The sequence below is a fragment of the Geotrypetes seraphini genome, chromosome 14, assembly GCF_902459505.1.
Source record: "Geotrypetes seraphini chromosome 14, aGeoSer1.1, whole genome shotgun sequence".
NCBI classification, from domain to species: domain Eukaryota; kingdom Metazoa; phylum Chordata; class Amphibia; order Gymnophiona; family Dermophiidae; genus Geotrypetes; species Geotrypetes seraphini.
The window spans coordinates 17,134,261-17,153,211 of record NC_047097.1 but is presented as its reverse complement, the minus strand read 5'-3'; the positions used below and the strand labels follow the sequence as shown (position 1 = coordinate 17,153,211).

General features: G+C 43.2%; 1 protein-coding gene across 9 annotated transcripts in view; it reads right to left on the bottom strand.

Moving 5' to 3' along the window:
• MYO5C (myosin VC) overlaps positions 1 to 18,951 on the bottom strand; it is a 193,059-nt gene that overhangs the window by 49,836 nt on the left and 124,272 nt on the right. For all 9 annotated transcript variants that reach the window (XM_033919677.1, XM_033919684.1, XM_033919675.1 and 6 more), the window contains 3 exons: positions 10,022 to 10,115; positions 8,127 to 8,190; positions 5,098 to 5,266 (listed from right to left, as the gene is read on the bottom strand). In XM_033919677.1, coding sequence (XP_033775568.1) covers positions 5,098 to 5,266; positions 8,127 to 8,190; positions 10,022 to 10,115 — 327 coding nt within the window. The remainder of the gene's footprint in view (positions 1 to 5,097; positions 5,267 to 8,126; positions 8,191 to 10,021; positions 10,116 to 18,951) is intronic.

Genomic DNA, 18,951 nt, shown 5'->3' with positions numbered 1-18,951 from the left:
TGGTACTATAGTTTGTAATTATTTCCTTAAATTCTGACTGGTAAAATAGTAGAAACTATAATTGTCAGAAAAAAAAATATTTAGAGTGGTGGTTCACTCTTTAAAGCTGATGCAATTGGATTATTGTAACGGCTTGTATGTGACTTTTATGAGCCACTTCAATTGAAAATTACAAAAATCCAAAACAGAGCAGCTTGTCATTTATGACTGTCCAAAATGTTCCTCAGTGTCTCTAATATAGTACCAATTACATTGGCTAATGATGGTTAGTAAATCTAAATTTAAAATTCTCATGTTTGTGAGTTTTGCATGAGAAGGGCTCTTCATAAGAAGACTGAATAGTATCTATATATATATTATATATATATATATATATATATATATACACACACACACACACACATACACACACTGTATTTTTCGCTCCATAAGACGCCCTTTTTTTCTACCCAAAAGTGGGTGGAAATCTCGATGCATCTTATGAAGTGAAAGTATAAATTTTGTTATCCTCCCCCACAGTACCATTGTAAAACCTGCCCACCGCCGCACTACCTTTCTAAACCCCCCTGCCCGCTGCACCACGTTTTTTTTTTTAAGCCCCCCGTCCATCATCGCTGTTCCCTCTTTTCTACCTGGTGGACAACGCCCTCATCTTATTTCCCGGCCAGCGGCGAAACAGATCAGCAGCACGGACATCAGGAATAAGCTTTACGCTCTCCCGCTCGGCTCCGCGCTGCTTTATGAATGGCTGCCGTAGGTTCTCGCAGGATTCACGAGAACGTACGGCAGCCATCTGTTTCGCCGCTGGCCGGAAAATAAGATGAGGGCGCTGGACCACCAGGTAGAAAAGGGGGAACTGCAATGACTGCTGGCTTCTAATTTATTTCACCGCTGAGAAGCCCGGAAAAGCGAAGGCTGCTGTAGCAGGCAGGAAGGAAGAGAAGCTGGCTGGCTGGCTGGTTTGGGGCTGGCTGGATGGTTGGCCTGGAGCTGGCTGGCTGGTTTGGGGATGGTTGGCTGGCTGGTTGAGGGCTGGCGGGCTGGATGGGGGCAGGCTGGCTTGGGGCTGCCTACCATTAGACGAGCCCACCACTAGATGTGCCCTGTCCCGGCCTACCACTAGCCCACCAGAGAGGGGGGACAGGATACAGGGCACACCATTTGGTTCAGAATTTTTATTTTTGGGGGGGGGGTTTCCTCCTCTAGAGGTCAGGTGCGTCTTATGGAGTGAAAAATACGGTGTGTGTGTGTGTGTGTATATATATAACAATAAATACTTTTTATATATATGTGTGTGTGTGTGTTTTACTATTTGTTTTATTTATATTGGCATTTATATATTGACATATATATGTATTATTTTCAGTGGTTTATGTTATTTTGCTTTTGTGTGTGTGTGTGTGTGTATGTATGTGTGTGTATATATATATATATATGTGTGTGTGTGTGTGTTTTACTATTTGTTTTATTTATATTGGCATTTGTATATCGACATACATATGTATTATTTTCAGTGGATTATGTTATTTTGCTTTTGTTTATTTATTTTTTTTTTTATAAAAAGTATTTATTGTTATTTTAGACCCCTGAAGCAAGTGTTTTTATGCCAAAACATGGACTATGTCGGGTCCCGGAATAAAGTGTCAATTTCCAAATCTGGATAACATAACATCATACTTATAAACTGCATAACCGTAAGTTCAATGCAGTGAACAAAAGATTAAAAATAACATAATCCAAGGATGATTTAAATTAGTTTGCCAAATATTTTGAAAAAAGATGAGTTTTCAATTGAGTTCTAAAGTGCTTATAAGAGCAAGCACTATGCAAAAGTTGCCTAAATTCCCTGCCATAGAAAGCAGCCTGAAATGCTAGTGTATGTTCCAAGGATTTCTTGCTCTTACAACCTTGAGCTGATGGAAAATTAAACAATGCATGTGATTGTCTCCTATGTTTATGGAATGCTATGAGAAATCTATTGGTCATATAGTTTGGGGCAATACCATACACAACTTTGTAACAAAACAACCCAGCTTAAACAAAACATGTGCCTCCACTGGAAGCCAATGCAACTCACAGGGGAAAGGGGTCACATGATTATATTTCTTTAGACTATAAATTAATTTGACCCCCGTATTTTGAATCAGTCTAAGCCTAGCCATCTCTTTCTTGGTACATGTCAAATAGAGACTGTTACAATAGTAGAGAAGACTTAGAAGTAATGACTGAACTAAAAGTTGAAAGGCGGGATTTGTGTGATTTGTACTTCGACCCTCTCCTATACTTCTTTGTTTCATAGTTTTAGCTTGATCAGGTATTGTGTTCATCACAAGGTGAATTTTTCTATGTCTCAACAGTAAATGAGGTTCAATATAAATTTCTGTGGTTTAGGGTCTTTTCTGTTGTAGCATTTAATCATGGAATTAATTGCCCATATCAAATAGAAGTGAGAAAAATTATCTGTTATTTAGAATGAAGAATAAGGATGTTTTATTTTTAAAAGATGGTTCAGGCTGAAATTTGAAGTCACTTTACTGGCAGGGGATTGATGGAAAGATGGATACGGGTTAAGAGTGATCTTGAGTAGTTTAAAAAGAGAAACCTAGAAAGGGACTTGGGGGTTTTAGTGGACCAATCAATGAAGTCGGGAGCACAATGCGCAGCGGCCTCCAAGAAGGCGAACAGAATGTTGGGAATTATTAAAAAAGGAATCACTACCAGAACCAAAGAAGTTATCCTGCCGCTATATCGGGCGATGGTACGCCCGCATCTGGAATACTGCGTTCAATACTGGTCGCCGTACCTTAAGACGGATATAGCGACACTCAAGAGGGTCCAGAGAAGAGCAACAAAAATGATAAGGGGCATGGAAGGCCTCTCAGAGGCTGGAGAAACTGGGGCTCTTTTCTCTGGAAAAACGGAGACTTAGAGGGGACATGATAGAAACTTACAAGATCATAAAGGGTATAGAGAAGGTGGAGAGGGGCAGATTCTTCAGACTGGCGGGGGAAACAAAAACAAGAGGGCACGCAAGAAAACTGAAGGGAGACAGATTCAGAACAAATGCTAGGAAGTTCTTCTTCAGCCAGCGGGTGGTGGATATCTGGAATGCGCTTCCAGGGGAGGTGGTAGAGCAGAGTACGATTTTGGGTTTCAAAAAGGGGATGGACATGTTCCTAAAGGAAAAGGGGATTGAGGGGTATAGCTAGAGGGGTACTATAAAGGATAAAATGTCTTAAGTGAAAGAACACTACAGGTCATGGACCTGGGGGGCCGCCGCGGGTGCGGACTGCTGGGCACGATGGACCTATGGTCTGACTCGGCAGAGGCGATGCTTATGTTCTTAATAAATAGAGATCATGTAGTGGGTTAGTGATGACTGAGGTTTTCATTACATGAAAGGGTACTGATTTCAGTCCCAGATGGTAATAATGATATTTAGCTTGTGCAGAGGTCTTTGATTAATCTACTTTTTTTTTTTTTTTTTTCTGTTATAGGTTCAAGATCCTTTATATGAAATTTTAAAAACCAAAAAGCTCCAAATCCTGAAATTTTTTGTAACATTGTTGCATTACTAATTTGTACAAAAAAAGCATATTTTTAGCATCAAAAGTGAAACCTGGCCCAAAAGTTACTTTAAATACTTCACTCTATGGTAATAGCAGTTCAGTTGTTTCAACTTACCTCACACTGGTGTACCTCTGAGGTGTTGCTGATAGATGCAGTGATTGGTACTTGTTCCCTGCTATGGCCCCGCACGCTTCTCTCTGTTGCATCCAGCCAGGAAGGAAAGAGGAAGCGATATACACAAGGCAGGAGGCGGCAGAGAGAAGTCTGCAGGGATGTAGCTGGCGACAAATATGAATCGCTAAGGCCATTATTCCAAAAAAGCAAAAAATTCTAAAATCCGAAATGTTTCTGGTCCCAAGCATGTCTATGGAGATGTGGTTTACCAAGATCCTATTAAATAAAGAATTCTTAAGAAAGGGAAAATAAAGAACTCTTCTCTGATCCAGGCATCAGTTGGCAAAATTCCATGGCTCACAATTTTTCGAAGTAGTTGTTCTTGCGTAACCTTGTCGAACGCCTTCTGAAAATCCAAATATACAATGTCGACCGGGTCACCCTTGTCTATCTGCCTGTTTACTCCCTCAAAGAAGTGCAGCAAGTTCGTCAGTAATAAAATTATAAAAATTAGGGGAAATACAGACATTAGTCATTACAAGATGATATTATTGTACAATTAGACATTATAGACTAACTATGATTACATAGGGTAAAAAGGGAGAAGTACAATATTAGATATGACAGGAAGACATATAGGGTATGTACACCGATTAAGGCTTTTTAAATCATTAAGTTAGGTGTCTAGATTGGATAGCCACTACTACTTTTTATGTGTGTATATTTCCCCCATGAAATTTTACATTTTTACATGTGGAATTGCTTTATAGAATTTCCTCAGGTATAAATGCAAGTACATACTTTTTCCTGAGGTAATTTTCAATTACACAATTTTACTCAATTACACAATTGCACAATTTTACTCTGAGAATCTGGAAAAGACTACAGAGTGATAACTCTGCATGAACTCTGGCCCTGATTTTATAAAAGATGCTTACAGTTTGGCACCTAGATGCCTAATTTAAAACTTTTTAATTGACTTAATTGGCGCTGATCATTGAAAGCACTGTTAAAAACCAATTAAAAATTATTTTAAAAATGAATTTTCTGTTAGGTGCCTGCCACTTCTATGTAGGCGTCTATACCAAGGCACCTACTGGTGCCTATTGGGAAGGAGTTTGGGCATGGATTGAGTTGGGCACCTACCTTAGGACACTTATTTAGGCCAAGAAAACCCTGGCCTAAATGGTAGTATGACTAAGGATTTAACGCCAGCACCTACGAATGCTTAGGCATCACTAAGCTCGACTTTATAAAGTATCTAGCGGTTGACTGACAACTGCGCCAAACAGTGCCTAGGAATCAGATGCCATTTATAGAATCAGGGCCTTTTGCCTATAAAATTACTCCCTACAAGGTTTCCTTTCCACAACAAATTAGTGGCAGGAAATTTGTTGTTCTGTCATTCCTTACCGTGTTTTCCGTGCTCAGACGAGATGCCTCCTGCATCATCTTATTCTTTATTTCACTCTCCACTTCATGCTTTTTCTTTAAATGAACATTCACTGCCTCTACCTCTTGAACTTTAGCAGCAAGTTCCTCATTTTCCACTTTAAATTTTTCCTTCTGGACTTCCAAAGTCCTACAGACAAATGAATTAAATGCATTTTATGCAAATAGAACAATTTTACACAAGGAAATTAAATAGTTGATTTTTTGCTCACACCTAGGATTGAGGTAGGCACACAGTGAGTGACATCTGACAGCATTGAGATAGAGCTGCACAGCCCTTCCTGCATTCAATGGTCTCCTTAGGTGCACAGTTTTAGTTTTTCCATTCAGGCCCTTAATGCTCTAAAGTCATCATTAAAATCCTATGAGCCGTCGTAGTGGTGACAAAAACTTTGCATGCAAATGAGGTTCATGGAAATAGCATCCGATCAGTTAATGGAGAAAGCAACACACACATGCACAGAATAGTTCACAGAAATAGCAATAAAAGAGCACATGTGCCAGGAAAAGCTATGTCATAGGCATGCAATCTCACCAGATGCTACTTAGTTTATATGTTTTATTGTCATGTCTATATTGTAAATTATGTCATCTCTGTCCTGTCTCGATTATATTGTGGATGTACTTTGTAACCCATTCCGGGCTCCTTTGGTTGGATGGGCTAAATAATTGAATAAATAAATAGGCATGCCTTTTTGTGTATATCATATGTGTCATGGGGGTGGGGGGCAAATAACTACCAGCAAACCATGCAAATGTAGTCTTTTTTTTAAAATTCTTTATTCATTTTCATCTTACAACAAATACATATATATTAATCATTCATCAATAAATACATCATTGAAATTCTATCATTTATGAAACTAATAGATAAAAACTATATCCCATCCCTCCCTCCCTTTCAGTCTTACACTCTCAAATATATCACATCAATAATCCTTCATAGTGATCTAATCATTTAATAAATTCAAATTCCCCCCTCCCATCCCTTCTATCTTAAATTGTACTTATAATGTAAAATGGTGTCTACTCATTGCAATATTTTGTCAATGGCCACCATATCTCATTAAACTTATTAAAATTTCCTTTTTGCATAGCTATTGTTCTCTCCATTTTGTAAATATGACATATCAAATTCCACCAGAAATTATAATTAAGTCTGTTCCAATTTTTCCTATTACTTGTTATCTGTTGCATGGCGACTCCTGTCATAATCATTAAAAGTTTATTATTCTTTGATGAAATTTGCTTCATTTGAGAAATCCAGAAATTACCATTCCATGCTTGCTTGAGTTGATTGAGAAATTTGGAAAATTTTCAGGATATAAGATTATTTGGAGTAAATCAGAAATTATTCCACTTAATGTGCATTGCACAAAGGGCTTGTTTGAATCATTCTCTTTTATATGGAAGGAAGATGAATTAAAATATTTAGGAATTTGGATTAAAAGCACGCTGGAGGACACAATGAAAGAGAATGAAAATTTTTGTTAAAGAAGGTTACAGAAATGTGTGAGCAATGGAATCCTTTATATTTTTCTTGGTGGGGGAGAGTGCAAACAATCAAAATGATGATGTTGCCTGTGGTTTGTTATCAAATGAGTATGAGACCAGTTTTTTTTCAAGGGTCCTTTTATAAAAAATTAAATCGTATTCTTACAAAATTTATTTGGCTAGGTAAAATGTCTAGAATTGCTTTAGTATCTTTACAAAAAACAATTACGGAGGGTAGGTGAATTTTCCAAATTTTTATAGGTATCATCAAGCCTATATTTTATGCCGATCAGTGCAGCAGCTCTCCAACTAACATGGAGCAAGACCCTGTTTCTGGAGAGATTTCACAAGAGCAGGAGCCCTGGGAGGAGTGGGAGCCGGATGAAGACAAACACTTTTAAACCTAGACTAGGTTCTAATAAGACACAGCTTAGGAAACAGGCTCCCAGTCCTTTAGGCGCACACCCAGTGGCGTACCTAGGGTATGTGGCACCCAGGGCCCATCATTTTTTAACCCCCCTCACCCACCCCCCCATGTAAAAAATATTTTTTGTAATAACCATGAAACGGTATAAATGGTCAGAATTGAAACAGGGAGTGAAAATTTTCTTTTATTGAACCTCATAAATGTAACCATTATTCCAAACATAACATAACATAAATTATGTCTAATGTCAGAGAAAGGGTGGGACCGCCGGAAGACGAAGCAGCGCAGACGCAGGGCTCACAGAAGGGCCGGGACCGCCAAGAGGAAGCAGCAGGACACCGGTAGGAGCTTCTATAGTTTATAGTTTATAGTTATAGTTTATTCAATTTTTGATTAAACGCCTTTTCGATACTTCAAAGCGTTGTACAGAGTAAAAAGTATTAACATTTCACAAAAATGACGATTAAACATACTTTCCTATAGTAAACTACAGGAATACAGACCGTACAAACTGGGTAAATGTTGACCTATTTGCCATAGAAACATAAGGATAAGTGGGAAGAAATACACTTGTAATAGAAAAGTGAGGAACATTTAAGGGAAAAACACTTAGGACCAGGGGAACAGTAAAAGATTAATAGTTAAGAAGAAGTGGTTCAATTAAAAGCGTCGTTAAAAAGAAAGCACTTTAAATTGCTACATGATGAGCAGGGGGGGTTCGGGTGCAGGTGGGAGTGCGTGCGAGCGGTCCTTCAGGGTGGGGGTGCGGGTGCAGGTGGGAGTGCGTACGAGCGGTCCTTCGGGGTGGGGGTGCGGGTGCGTACGAGCGGTCCTTCGGAGTGGGGGTGCGAGCGGTCCTGCGGGGGGGGGGGGGTGAATCGGACATCGGAGGGGAACTATGTAAAAAAAAATTTGTAAAATGCGCTCACGCGTATAACGCGCAAGGTTATGCACGGTTTGTAAAAACCGTGTATAACGCGTGCGTTATATGCGTGAAAATACGGTAATGCTTTACATGGAGAAAATACTTTAAAATTAGATTCCCCTTTATATAATTTAAAATTCTTACTTCCTTTGGGATCCTTCTTCTTCAAGATCATGATGCAATTGATTTGAAATTCTTTCCATTTTTCCTACAATGAAAAATTATTAAATTGTCATCAGGATTTTGTTATGCACTAACCATGATAGATATAAAAAGCTTTATTCATAAATTTTATCATAGGCAAAGAAAGGAGAAAATCCTTCTCTGAGTAGGCCAAGAGCTGACTCTGGGTGTGACAGAGATAGTAGTGTGATGTAGGCCTCATGGTTGCATCTACTCTTTGCCCCTCCTTCTGGAAGGAGAACAGCAACATTTCTTACTTGCTCCTGTCTCCCCCGAAACTGAAGCCTAAATCTTATGTACCCACGAGTCCTACAAAGCTGTGGGATCCTGTAAAGATTTCAGAATAAATCCAATCCCAGGAAAGAAAAGTTGCTGTCATCCTTTTAGTTGGTTGGTGAGGATTGTACTAGAGGAGCTGAACGGGGACGACAGGAATCCTGCGGGACCAGTAGGTTCCCCTTTTGGGTCACGGGGATCCCGTGGGGATACCCACTCTGGTCGCAGGGATCCCGTGGGGATGCCCCTCGTGGTCTCGGCGATCCCATGGGGTTGGGAGGCATCTCGAGCAGAGTGGCTCGTCTTCTTTTCCTGCCCTCCTGCAGTGTGCAGTGCTCCCAGCAGGCCACATGTAGCTGACCCGGAAGTCTTACTCCAATATCAGAGCTGACGTCGGAGGCAAGGCTTCACTTCAGCACTCGGGAGAGGTACAGTCTTGTGGGAGGGGGCAAAAAAGGCAGGGCCCAGTGCCCTGCGAAGAAGTGCAGCACTCGGGAGAGGTACAATCTTGCGGAAAGGGGCAGAAAAGGAGGGAGGGACTGTTTGTGGAGCTGTAATACATTATGCCATGAGCCTGGTTTGTGTGGTTATACATGTGTAGCATTTTTGTTGGGTTTGTTCTTTTTTTAATTATTATTATTATTAAGTTTCATTTTCACCAAGAGGTACTACTACAGTGGAACCTTGGTTTACGAGCATAATTCGTTCTGAGCATCCAGATGTTGTTGAGGAAGGAATGCTCTGAGTTGTAGAGTGTCCAGTACTGGTAGGCAGGGGCGAAAGATGAGAAAGGGATAAAAGTTGGACCATGGTAGGAGGAACCAATTGGCAGCAACAGAAGAATTTACAGGAGACAGGAAAGCGGAAAAAAGAAACTGGGACCAACTTTATGGAAAAATAAGTCTCCAGACAACAAAGGTAAAAAACGAAATTTATAGATTAAAATATGTTAGCTTTGGGAAATGTATATAGCGGATGTCTTTGTATTGTGTTCAAAAGAAAAGGAAATGCATTTCTGGTTTTATTTCTACAGTGTTGAAGTACTTTCTGACCCTTGCTGTGGCTGGACTTCCTCTAGAGACGGCCAGAACTCCCTTCCACCAAGTGCGACAGTCACTGGCAGCATCCATGAGCCACCAAGGTGCCAGCATCTGTGACTCAGGGACGCTACTGCTGCCTGCCAAGCTTGGCAAAAGGGATCCCCAGCCAACTGCAGAGGAAGTCCTCAGCTGATAGCTTGGGGGTCCTCATTAACTGAGTATTTATATTTTATATTTACATTAGAGGCTCTGGTAGAAACCCGTTTACAAAGTATGTATTCTTCCCAATTAATATTTCTAAATTAATAAAGTGTCTTTGCTTATTTGTAAATGGGTCTCTACCGGAGCCTTTAATTCAGTAGTGTAATTAAATGAAATATCTACTTCTGAAGTTTATAGGGATGGGCGGGGACGGATTTGATGTCAGGGGGGATGGGTGGGGACGGGTTTGACTCCTAGAGGGGATGGGTTTGATTTCTGTCCCCGTACAACTCTCTAGATTGTACTCGAGATCTTGCACATTTTATTACTGTATCATACCTTCGATTTCTTCGGCTTGCACTTTTAGGTGGTTTTGAAGATCAGTTTTTTGTCGCTGCAGTTCAGAAATTTGCTGTTTGAGGTCTGGAATTATCTTCATAAAAGAAAACATAAAATTTACTAAACTACTGTATCTCCTTACTTTATAGTAGAGAATAATACGGGGGGAAAAATTTGTCCCCGTCTCCGCCCTGTCCCTGTGAGCTCATCACCATCCTGTCACCACGAGCTCCATCCCTGTCCTGTCACCGTGAGCTCGATCCATGCCCCCGCATATATTCCCCAACAAAGTGTACAGCATCAGTTCCTCTCCACTCCCCTTCGCCCAGTCCAGCAGCTCCCTCCCTCCCTTCCTTTCCCTTACCTTCACTGGCTTACTATAATTTTCATCTTAACAAGGCGCTGGAGCCTTGAAGTCGCATGTGGCTGCCGGAAAGTCCTCCTCTGACGCAACCGGAAACAGGAAGTTGCGTCAAAGGAGGACTTTCCGACAGCTGCACACGACTTCAAGGCTCCGGCGGCTTGTTAAGATGAAAATTAAAGTAAGTCAGTGAAGGGAAGGGGAAGGGAGGGAGATGCCCTGACTGCGATTGGGAGGAAGGAGGGGGCTGCTGGACTGCGCGATCCTCAGTTAACTTCAGGGACAAGGCCATTCACCGCTCCACGGGGCAGTGAATGGCTTTCTCCCCGTCCCCGCAGTGACCATTTTTATTTCATCCCCCTTTCAGCAGGTTACCCGCAGCTAGCTGCAGGTAACACTCAACATATCATTCTCTACTTTATAGAACATACATTGAGTGGAGGAGTAGCCCTAGTGGTTAGGGCAGCTGCTCAGCAACCCGATGTTGTGAGTTGGATTCGAACTGCAGTTCCTTGTGACTCTTGTCAAGTCACTTAAAACTTCATTGCCCCAGGTACAAAATAAGTACCTGTCTAAAAACGTGTAAAGCACGCAGAAAAAGCAGTATACAAGCAGGGCAGGATTAATTCTTCAAGAGCCCTTAGGCACCCAAATACACTGGGCCCCCTGGCCCTGCCCCTCCCCTGAAACAAAAGAAGATTGGCAGAAAAATAAGGAGATTCAAATCAGGTTAATTCAAGGTGCTCCCAAGAACCAAGCCTGATGCATTTTGCCAAACAAGGCTAGTCAATGCTAACAAAAAAAACATGTCTTTCATACAAACAGCGGGACCCAACACGGTCCGTGTTTCGGTACATGCCTTCTTCAGGGGTCCTAGGTTAGAAAGGAGTCAAATTGAACCGCAAAAAGCATGCTGAAGCCTGTGTGAAGACGAACGTTGAAGAGCAGCTTGTACGTGGGCTGATAGATTTTAATAAACTTTGCCTGTATCATTGTACAAGTTACTGCAGTTCTCCTTGCTTTGTTTTGTCTTCGACCCTTTTACTGCAGATTTTGTTGGTTCTTCCTTTTTTTGTTTGTGCTTCATACAAACAGAACATAGAAAACACCTTTACCTAGTATGGAATATGTAATCATAAACTAATCTCTACCCCTTTTACAAAACTGTAGTATGATTTTTAGCCACAGTCAGCGCTAAAAAATGCTCTACAGTTTTGTAAAAGGGGGGATAAAATAGAAATATGTAGACAAAGGTTAAATAAAACCAACAAGAAGCTGGACTCTGCATACAATGCAACACCACAAAAACAGCGATGCATGTCCCCTAAAGCAAAAAAATAAATAAATAGAAATTTTTTTTTCTATCTTTGTCTTCTCTGGTTTCTGCTCTCCTCATCTTCTTGTCACTCTCTTCCTTTCATCTTCTGTCCTTCTGTACCTCTTCCAGAAATTGTCTGCCTCTCCCTTCCATCGCTTCTTCCCCCCCCCATTGGTGTGGCATCCATCATCTTCTCTTCCCTCCTCCAATGGTTTGGCATCTCTCTCCTCTCCTTCCTTTTCCCACACCCCCATGGTGGGGAATTTCATTCTCTCCTTTCCCTTCCTCCCACTTCCATCAGCATCTGCCCCCTTTCTCTCCCTCCAACCCAATTCCTTCCAGGATCCTTCCACCTTATGTCTCTCTCCCCTTTCCTTGCACCCCAATTCCATCAGCATCTGTCCCCCTTTCTTTCCCTTCAACCCAATTCCATCTAGTATCCTTCCCCTTATATCTCTCCCCTTCCCCTGCACACCAATTCATCAGCCCTTTTCTCTCTTTCCACACCACCCTGTCCCCTTTCTCTTCCTCCACCACCCTTCCATGCCATTCTTCTCACAACCCTTCCATACCACCCTGCCCCCTTTCTCTCCCTCAACCACCCATCCATGCTCTTTCTCCCTCCCCCTCCAAACATTGCAGCTGCTGGTTCTGCCCGCAATGAGTTACCCCCCCCATGGCAATGCCCCTCCCCCGCAACAATGGCAACGGGACCCCCTCCTGCAGCAAAGGCCCTCCCGCAGCAACAGACCCTCCCACAGCAACGGGCCCCCCCACAGCAACGGAAACATGGCCGAATCTATTACAGGAAAGTCCCGCGATGACTGCTTCTGCCGGTCCATCCCCCTCTGACGTCACTTCTTCCAGAGCAAGTAAGTGACGTCGGAGGGGGATGGATCGGCAGAAGCAGTCATCGTGGGACCTTCCAGTAACAGATCCAGCCACATTGTTGTTGATGCGGGGGGGGGGCTGTTGCTGTTGCTGCGGGGGGGGGCGTGCCCGTTGCCATGGGGGCCCTTGCTATTTAAAAAACTAGCAAGGTGAGTTGTCCTCCTTCAGTGGGACCCCCTCGCAGCTTCGGGTCCTAGGCACGTGCCTACTGGGTCTATTGATTAATCTGGCCCTGTATACAAGTCTCGTCCCAAATGAAGATAGGCATAGATTAACAAAGCAAACTGATCATGTACCGATCGGTTTGCGACCCCTTTACGACCAAATTTCCCTCCAGCCTGATTCACTTACCTCTCCTGCGATCCGCTTCCGATCCGTGCATGCAAATGAGGGGAAACGCATGCAAAGTAGACAGGGATGCGATTCGCCAAAGAAATTTTGTGCTGGCCGATCAACGCAGGAAGAGACTGCTGGGGACCAGTCGAAAACGTCTTTCCAACTCTCCTGCTCTATTGAAGCCCTGCTCTCTGCCGCCAGTGAAGAGAAACAGGTTTAAGCTGCATCTTGAGTTTCTTTCTGAACAATCCACACAAATGTGCCCCGGATCACCTGCCAGCCCCGAACTGCCCTGATCTCCTGCCTACCCCGAACTTTTAAGCCCGGGTTTAAGCGGGTTAAAACCATAGGCTCCATTTAAAAAAAGAAAAAGAAAAATTTCTGCTGGCCCAAAGGTCCAGCGCCTGCACAGACCATCTACAGATGGTCTGTGCATGCGCCGGGCAGGCAGATAGGGGCATTCCTCCGATCGCCCCATCTGCATATTGTTGTTTTGCGAATTTATCAGACCTGTCCGAATCGGGTCCGATCAGGCAGGTTCGTGAATCTAGCCCATAGTCTACTGCTTCTTTGAGAACAGAGCAAACAATGGGGTCCTTTTATTAAAGTGTGCTAACCAATTTAGTGCGTGCTAAAGATTAGGCAAATGAGGTTCAACGTGGATAAGTGTAAAGTGATGCATGTCGCTAACAAAAATCTTATACATGAATACAGGATGTCCAGTGCAGTACTCGGAGAGACCCCCCAGGAAAGAGACTTGGGAGTACTGGTGGACAAGTCAATGAAGCTGTCTGTGCAATGTGCGGCGGCGGCAAAAAGGGCAAACAGAATGCTAGGAATGATAAAGAAGGGGATCACAAACAGATCGAAGAAGGTTATCATGCCGCTGTACCGGGCCATGGTACACCCTCACCTGGAGTACTGCGTCCAGCACTGGTTGCCATACATGAAGAAGGACATTGTACTACTCGAAAGGGTCCAGAGAAGAGCGACTAAAATGATTAAGAGGCTGGAGGAGTTGCCGTACAGTGATAGATTGGAGAAATTGGGCCTCTTCTCCCTTGAAAAGAGGAGACTGTGAAGGGACATGATCAAAACATTCAAAATACTGAAAGGAATAGACTTAGCAGATAAAGACAGATTGTTCACCCTCTCCAAGGTAGGGAGAACAAGAGGGCACTCTAAAGTTGAAAGGGGATAGATTCCATACAAACATAAGGAAGTTCTTCTTCACCCAGAGAGTGGTAGAAAACTGGAACACTCTTCCAGAGTCTGTTATAGGGGAAAACACCCTCCAGGGATTCAAGACAAAGTTGGACAAGTTCCTGCTAAACTGGAACGTACGCAAGTGAGGCTGGACTTATTTAGAACACTGGTCTTTGACCTAGGGGCCGCCGTGTGAGCGGACCGCTGGGCACGATGGACCACTGGTCTAACCCAGCAGCGGCAATTCTTATGTTCTTAATAAAAGTACCGCTAAGGCTGTGCTCAGAAAAGTCAGATTTCTAGAAATATACATTTTTTTTTGTAAGACGTTTCTGCACATCAAACAGGTGTTTGTGGGTGCAAACTAGAGAATGACACAGGGACAAATTTTTCCCAATCCCTGCGGGAACTCATTTTCTCATCCAGGTAAGTTCTGTTCCTGTCCCATTTCTGCAAGCTCCGTCCTTATCTGCACAAGCCCGAAACACTTTAAAATCATAAGTGTTCAAAGTTTTGTGTGGTTAAGGCACAGCTTACAGGAATGGGAGAGGGACAGGGACAAATCTCATGGGGATGGGACGGAGGAATTTGTCCGTGTCATTCTCTAGTGCAATCTTATGTACATGCATCATATAAGCATGCCTGTATGACCTAATTGAAGGTGTCCCTAGAGACAGGTTGGCTTCTATGTTTAAAAATCAATTACCAAAAACTAAGGTACTGTGGTTCCCCATGACACTGCTTTTGGTCTGCTCAGAACTTTGATGTTAAAAACCATGTTTTTGACACCAGCCAAATCTGAGCAGGAGTGTATTTAGTTAAACTTGTGCCGATCAGTTGAAGATAAGTGGCTTTATTCCTCTATCTATAATTACATACATGTGAAGTATAAGTTCTTTTGCTCGTATTAACTCATTTTTGAAGGTTTTGCCTGTGAGGTTACCGTCTAACCACCTTGATATCCACTTTTGTGGCGGTGGGAGGGCCTTTTCTGAGGCTTTTGTCCTTCTTTTTGAGTGAAATGTGAGGTGACACTTGCTTCACTATGTTCTAGCAAAACGATATTTTCTTATGTCCTATTTTCACAGCAGTCGCCAATTGAAAGTGTTGGTTTATATACATTGGTTTTTCAATACATCTGTGTTTTCAAAGCTATTATTTAGTTAAACTTGTGTCACCCTGTTAGGAAATTTGTGCAGAAATCATTTTTTAATATTTGAGTGTTGTGACACTGTCCTCTATTGACATGAAATTACATTTTGTGCAGTGTTTCGGGGGTTATTTTCCTTGTTTGGCTTAATACAAGATGATGTTGACTAGTTTATCGGTAAATGTGCTCAAAACGTTGAAGTTAGTTCAGAATATTGCAGCAATAATTCTGACAGATAAGTCCAGAATAGAACATATTTCACCATGCTCATTTCATTTGCACCATCTCCCTGTTGAACACCATATCAAATTTAAGATTATGGGGCTCTTTTTCTAAAGCCTAGAGACACCGGCCCATGCCTTTTGTGGTGGAAGAAACCAGCGTCACTGCCTGAAGCTGCAACAATCTGCCCACAGTTGACCCGATAGTCACCTTTAGAGGGGACCAACAGCAGGGCAGGATTAATCTTTTGAGGGCCCCACTGGGTCCCTAGCTCTGCCGTGCCCTGCTCCCAGCCCCACCTGGTCTCACCCCCCCACCTGACTGGCTTTACCACTGAACAATACAAAGCTAACATATTCCGAAACAAAACATCTTTTATCTACCTTTGTTGTCTGGACATTTTGGTTTTCCATCATGTAGGTCCCAGTTTCTTTTCTGTCTTTCTGTGTCCTCTAAAATTCTCTTTCCAGTATCTGCTATCCATTTGGCTTTTCTCATTTCTCCTGTCTTGTTTCATTTCCTCACTATAACTGTCTCTTGATATACTGATCATTCCCTTTTAGGTTTTTCCTCCTTTTTTTTTCTTTTATGACCCTGTCCACTCAATTTCATCCTCTTTCTCACCTTTTTCTTTATTTCTTTTAAAATTTTCTAAACAGTTTACATAATTTACATACATAATTCTATAAAACAAATAAGATCAGACAAACATGAACAAATAATCCTCAGAAAATCAACTATGAAAAATGAAAGCCAAAAAGGCTTATGCAAAGAACCATATGAAAATTCTTCAACAAGCAGTAGTCATAAAGAATCATTATCTAGAAGAAGGCATTTACAAATACAGTGGAACCTTGGTTTATGAGCATAATTCGTTCCAGAAGCATGCTCGTAAACCAAAATACTCGTTTATCATAAGAACATAAGAAGTTGCCTCCACTGGGTCAGACCAGAGGTCCATCGCGCCCAGTGGTCCGCTCCCGCGGCGGCCCATCAGGTCTATGACCTGTGAAGTGGTTCCTGACCATTTCTATAACCTACCTCTACTTCTATCTGTACCCCTCAATCCCCTTATCCTTTAGGAACCTATCTAAACCTTCCTTGAACCCCTGTAATGTGCTCTGGCCTATCACAACCTCTGGAAGCGCGTTCCATGTGTCAACCACCCTCTGGGTAAAAGAGAACTTCCTAGCATTTGTTCTAAACCTGTCCCCTCTCAGTTTCTCCAAATGACCCCTTGTACTTGTGGTTCCCCACAGTCTGAAGAATCTGTCCCTGTCTACCTTCTCTATGCCCTTCAGGATTTTGAAGGTTTCTATCATGTCTCCTCTAAGTCTCTGCTTTTCCAGGGAGAACAGCCCCAGCATTTTCAACCTGTCAGCGTAGGAAAAGTTTTCCATACCTTTTATCAGTTTAGTCGCTCTTCTCTGGACCCCCTCAAGTACTGCCATGTCCTTCTTGAGGTACGGCGACCAAAGCGAGTTTCCCCATAGAAAATAATGGAAACTCGCTTGATACCTTCCCACCCACCCCCATCCGCAAGGCCAGCGGCGCTGCTCCCCCCCCCCACTCGCAAAGTCACCCCCACACACACGAACCGGCACCTCCTGCCTGAACTTGAAACTTACCCCCCTTCTGGCACCGGCAAGCAGCCCACAGGACGTGCCAGTGTCGCTTGAAGAACTTCCTGCCTCTGCCGGGCCTTGAGCATGCATCTGCGCATCTCGCCGAGAGGGAGAATTAGAAGGCCTTGAGCATGCGAAGATGCATGCTCAAGGCCCGGCATGCTCAAGGCCTTCTAATTCTCCCTCTCGCCGAGATTCTCGGATATCTCCGAGAATCTCGGCGAGAGGGAGAATTAGAAGGCCTTGAGCATGCACAGATGCATGCTCAAGGCCCGGCAGAGGCAGGAAATTCTTCAAGCGGCACCGGCACATCCTGTGGGCTGCGTGCCGGTGCCAGACAGGGGGTAAGTTTCAAGTTGTTTGGGCGGGGGGTGCCGGTTCGTGCAGGGGGATGCCGGTTCGAGCGGGGGGGCCTTTGCGAGCGGGAGGGGGAGCGATGCCGGTTCTCGGAGGGGGGGGTGCTCGCAACTCGGTTTGCGAGACAAGTTTTGCGAGAATGTTTTGCTCGTCTTGTAAAACACTCGCAAACTGGGTTACTCGCAAACCGAGGTTTGACTGTAACTGTTTTAAGTAGTTTTCTAAAGCTGCCCTTTTCACAACATTTTTGTAATTGGCTGACAAATGAATACCACAGTTTAGCCCCTGCACAACAGAAGGTCATTTTAGTGGTCTCAACATATTTTGGATTAGCATTTTGTTTTTAGTAAGGCTGAGTTTTCTGAACGCAGAGATCTATTTGATAAATAATTGGTTATCTTGCTTTTAAATAATTCAGGTATAGTACCATACAAGAATTGATGAAAAATCATTACTGCTTTATACTAGATCATGAAAACAAGTGGCAGTCAATGTAATTGTTGAAGATGGGGTGAAATATGATCATATTTCGATATTCCCATTATCAATCTTGCTGCTGCATTTTGCACAACTTGCAGTGCCCTGCAACTTGTCTTAGTTATTCCAAAGTACAAGGCATTGCAATAATCAAGCCTTGACAAAACCATTTCCCATCTCATTCCTTCCTCAGCCTCCTATTTCCTGCTACCTTTCATCTACATCTCATTATCACATTTCTACCTTTGTACTCACTATCCTCCTCATGCTCATCTCTTTGCCACCCCTCCCCTTGATCTCTCCCACAAGATCCCACCATTTCCAGTGTCTCCCATCCCTCCACTCATAGCCTAGCATCTCCTCTCCCTCTCCCCTCCACCATCTTCCTGGCCCAACTCTCTTCCCTTCCCCCACCATAATCCATCTCTCCTTTTTCTCCCCCATCCAGTTCTGCTCCCTCTTTCTTCCCTACTCCTGCCCCATTATCTGATAGCTCTCCTTTCCTCCCCTAAGTCCAACATTTCTATCTGTCTTCTCTCCTTGGCCAGCATTTCTCCCTCCCTCCCATCCCCCATCCAGTGTCTGCCTTCCCCCATGACATACAGCATCTGCCTCCCTCATCTCCCTTTCTATCCAGTGTTTGTCCCCTCTCCTCACCCTCATGGAGCATCTGCCTTCTCTCCTCCATCTGGTGTCTTTCCCTTCTCACCTTCATGCAGCATCTGCTTTCTCTCTCCCATGTCATCTAGTGTCTGCTCCCTCTTCCTCCTTTCTATCCAGCATCTCTCCCTTCTATGCCCCTCATCCAACATCTGCCCCATCCTCCCTATTTCTATCCAGCATTTGTTTCCTCTCCCCCCCCCCTCCATCTAGCATCTGTCCCTCTTTCTCTCTCCCTCATCCAGAGTCTGTTTCCATATGGTTCGGCAAAGTCTTTTTCTTTGTTTTTGCCACCGCAGAGTATAGCAGCAGCAGCGTGTTAGGAGT